The sequence below is a fragment of the Gastrolobium bilobum genome, unplaced genomic scaffold (genome assembly GCF_033153095.1).
Source record: "Gastrolobium bilobum isolate Gb01-03AN ecotype WA unplaced genomic scaffold, APGP_CSIRO_Gbil_v1 utg10037, whole genome shotgun sequence".
NCBI classification, from domain to species: Eukaryota; Viridiplantae; Streptophyta; class Magnoliopsida; order Fabales; family Fabaceae; genus Gastrolobium; species Gastrolobium bilobum.
Window position 1 is genome coordinate 466 of NW_026899051.1, and position 3,237 is coordinate 3,702.

The window sequence follows — 3,237 nt, forward strand, 5'->3', positions numbered from 1 at the left end:
ATCTAGGAATGGAATAGGTAAATGGTCATTCCGGTCCAGCCAGTGGCTGTTCTTGTGGGAATTAATTCATTATTCTCATTCCTCACAACAGTCATTCCTCCTTTCTTGGGCACTGTCTGCACTGGACTCACCCAAGCACTATCTGAAATAGGGTAGATCATTCCAGCATCAAACAATTTCACAACTTCCTTCCTCACTACCTCCTTCATAGTAGGATTGAGTCTTCTTTGTGGTTGCCTCACTGATTTAACCTCCTCTTCCATCAATATTTTATGAGTGCAGGAAGAGGGGTTAATACCCTTGAGGTCTGAAAATGACCATCCCATGGCTATCTTGTTCTTTTTAAGCACTTCAACCAACTTTACTTCCTCTCCTTTAGACAACAAAGCACTGATGATGACTGGGTAGGTTTGGTCATCCCCAAGAAACACATACTTGAGATTTGAAGGAAGTTCTTTAAGTTCCACCTTGGGTGCTCCCTTAGGAATGTCATCTACTTTCTTTTCTAACTCTTCTATTTTCGGTTCTTCCTTATAGTATTCTACACTTGTTTCCTCCTTAAGTTTGTCTTCCTCAAGTAAAGAGTTTTCTTCTTCTATCACTTCTTCCATAGCCTCCTGTATGATATCTACTTTGAAACAATCCTCCACATCAACAGAATGTTTAATAGCTTCAAACACATCAATGGTGACTGTTTCTTCATTCACCCTTAACATCAACTTTCCTTGGTCAACATCAATTAGAGATCTTGCAGTGGCTAAGAATGGTCTCCCTAGGAGTAGAGGACTTTTAGTATCCTCTTCTTCCATATCTAGAATTACAAAATCTACAGGGAAAATGAATTTATCCACCTTATCCAAAACATCTTCTACTACCCCTTCTGGTCTCTTAATTGATCTATCTGCTAGATGTAGAATAACATTAGTGGTTTTCAACTTGTTAATCCCCAAAGCTCTACAGATGGATAATGGCATCAAATTTATACTTGTCCCCAAGTCACAAAGTGCTTTTTCTACTTCCACATTTCCAATAGTAATAGGAATGCTGAAACTACCTGGGTATTTTAACTTTGGAGGAAGCTTCTTTTGAATAAGGGCGCTACATTCCTCCGTTAAAGCCACAGTCTCACCATCTTTCAACTTCATCTTTTTAGACAAAAGATCCTTAATAAGTTTTGCATAGTGGGGCATGTTTTCCAAGGCTTCAGCAAATGGAATGTTGATCTGTAGTTTCTTGAAAATATCCAGAAACCTTGCATAATGTTGTTTCTGAATTTCTTGCTTCAACCTCTGAGGATAAGGAACTTTTGCATGTGGAGATAGATTAATTGGCTTGTCTTGCTTGTCAGTCATTTTCTTCTTCTCCCACTTCATCAACTTCTTGGGTGAAGAATTATTTTCAACAACTACTTCATCTTCTTTCTTATCTTCCTTAACTTTTTCTTTTTCATCATTTTCAACTTCATCATCTTCAACAACAACTTCTTGCTCCTCTTTCTTTTCTTCCACTTTCTTCTTAACCGGTTGAAGCACAAGCCCACTTCTTGTAGTAATGGATTTGCAATGCTCCTTTGGATTCACCAGTGTATCACCAGGGAACTTTCCCTGTGATCTCTCAGATATTTGTCTTTACAACTGACCAATTTGGGTCTCCAAATTTCGGATGGATGCTTCCTGGTTCCTGAATGATGTTTTTGTCTCTTGCATGAATGCATAAGTTTCTTCTCTGAAAGAATTTGAACCCTGAATATATTTTGTAGTAGTCTTAGATAACTGTGCAAAAGCTTTCTCCCATGCAGAGGTATCACCTTGTTGTGACGAATGTGGTGGAGGAGGATGCAGTGGAGGATTCAACTGATGATTAGAACTATAACTGAACCCTGGGTGTTGATTTCTATTCTTCCATGGTGGAACATACAAATTTTGCCCCTGGTTGTTCTGGTTCCTCTGATCATACCATACCCTATTCACTCCTGCTTGTTCTGCAGGTCCCCCATAATCACAATCTTCTGTAACATGGCCTTTTCCACAAATAGCACACACAGAATTAGTGTCCACAGAAGCAACATTTTGAGAGGATAGCTGCTTAGTGAGAGCATCCAACTGTTGTTGTTGTTTTTGCATTTGCATCATCTTATCATTCTTGGCTAACAAAGCATCATACCCATCAAGTTTTATAACTCCTGTTCTTCTGTCATTCACTGAAGCATTGTCAAATTCTTGAGATGCTAAAGATTCAAATATGTCAAGGGCTTCCTGAGGAGTCTTGGTTGTTAATGAACCACCAGTTGTGGCATTCACCAATGTTCTTGTGTTGGTTGTCAACCCTTGGAGAAATATTGCTGCTTGATTCCACACTTTGATTCCATGTTGTGGATATTTCCTCAAGAGTGTTTTGAATCTTTCACAAGCTTCATAGATAGACTCTGATTCTTTTTGTTTGAACCCTGTGATCTCATCCTTCAATTTCGCCTTTTTCGATGCTGAAAAGAACCGAGCTAAAAACTTAGTCTGCAGATCATCCCAAGTTGTGATACTTCCTTGAGGTAATGATTGTAACCATCTTCTTGCATCATCCTTCAGTGAATGAGTGAACAATCTTAACAAGATAGCATCTCTATTCACACCATTGATCTTCACAGTATCGCTCAAAAGTAAGAAATTCTCAATGTGCAGATATGGGTCTTCTGCACTGGTGCCAGCAAATTGTTCTTTCTGCACCAATTGTACTAATGCAAGTTTCAACTCAAAGTTGTTGGGTTCCACATTGGGTCGAACAACACTCCCAATCGGTGGAATTAGAGTGGGAGTCATGTAATCTCCCAGTGTCCTCTGTGGTGGTGGCCTATGATTTTCTTCCATGACTTCTTCTTGAATTGTCACACTGGATTCACCCATTTCTTGTAACTTCCTTTGTCTTGCTGCCTTTTTGTTCTTTCTAACTGTCCTTTCTAATTCTGGATCAAACAACAAAGAGTTTGCATTAATAGTACCTCGCATACACCAGAATTGGAATTGACAAAACTTCACACATAAATATAAATTGCTGAAAATAAAAAGAGAAAAAAAAAATCAATCTCAAATATTAATGGTGTCTGTCAATGTTGAAAGAACAAATCCCCGGCAACGGCGCCAAAAACTTATTGCGACTTTAGCAAGTGTACTAGTCGTACAAGTAATAAAATGATAAGTAAAGATCGTTCCCACGAGCATTTGTATTCAAACACCAACTAAACAT

The 3,237-nt window shown here is 38.7% G+C and overlaps 1 protein-coding gene and 1 non-coding gene across 2 annotated transcripts; one reads left to right on the top strand and one right to left on the bottom strand.

Moving 5' to 3' along the window:
• Nucleotides 1–1,628: 1,628 nt before the first annotated feature.
• LOC133286563 (uncharacterized) lies at nucleotides 1,629–2,999 on the bottom strand. Its single transcript, XM_061483987.1, has one exon. It carries the CDS (start codon nucleotides 2,997–2,999, stop codon nucleotides 1,629–1,631), a length of 1,371 nt encoding a protein of 456 aa, XP_061339971.1.
• LOC133286566 (small nucleolar RNA R71) lies at nucleotides 2,362–2,468 on the top strand. The gene has a single exon (XR_009748149.1). It is a non-coding gene; the product is annotated as a small nucleolar RNA R71 (small nucleolar RNA).
• Nucleotides 3,000–3,237: the final 238 nt, after the last annotated feature.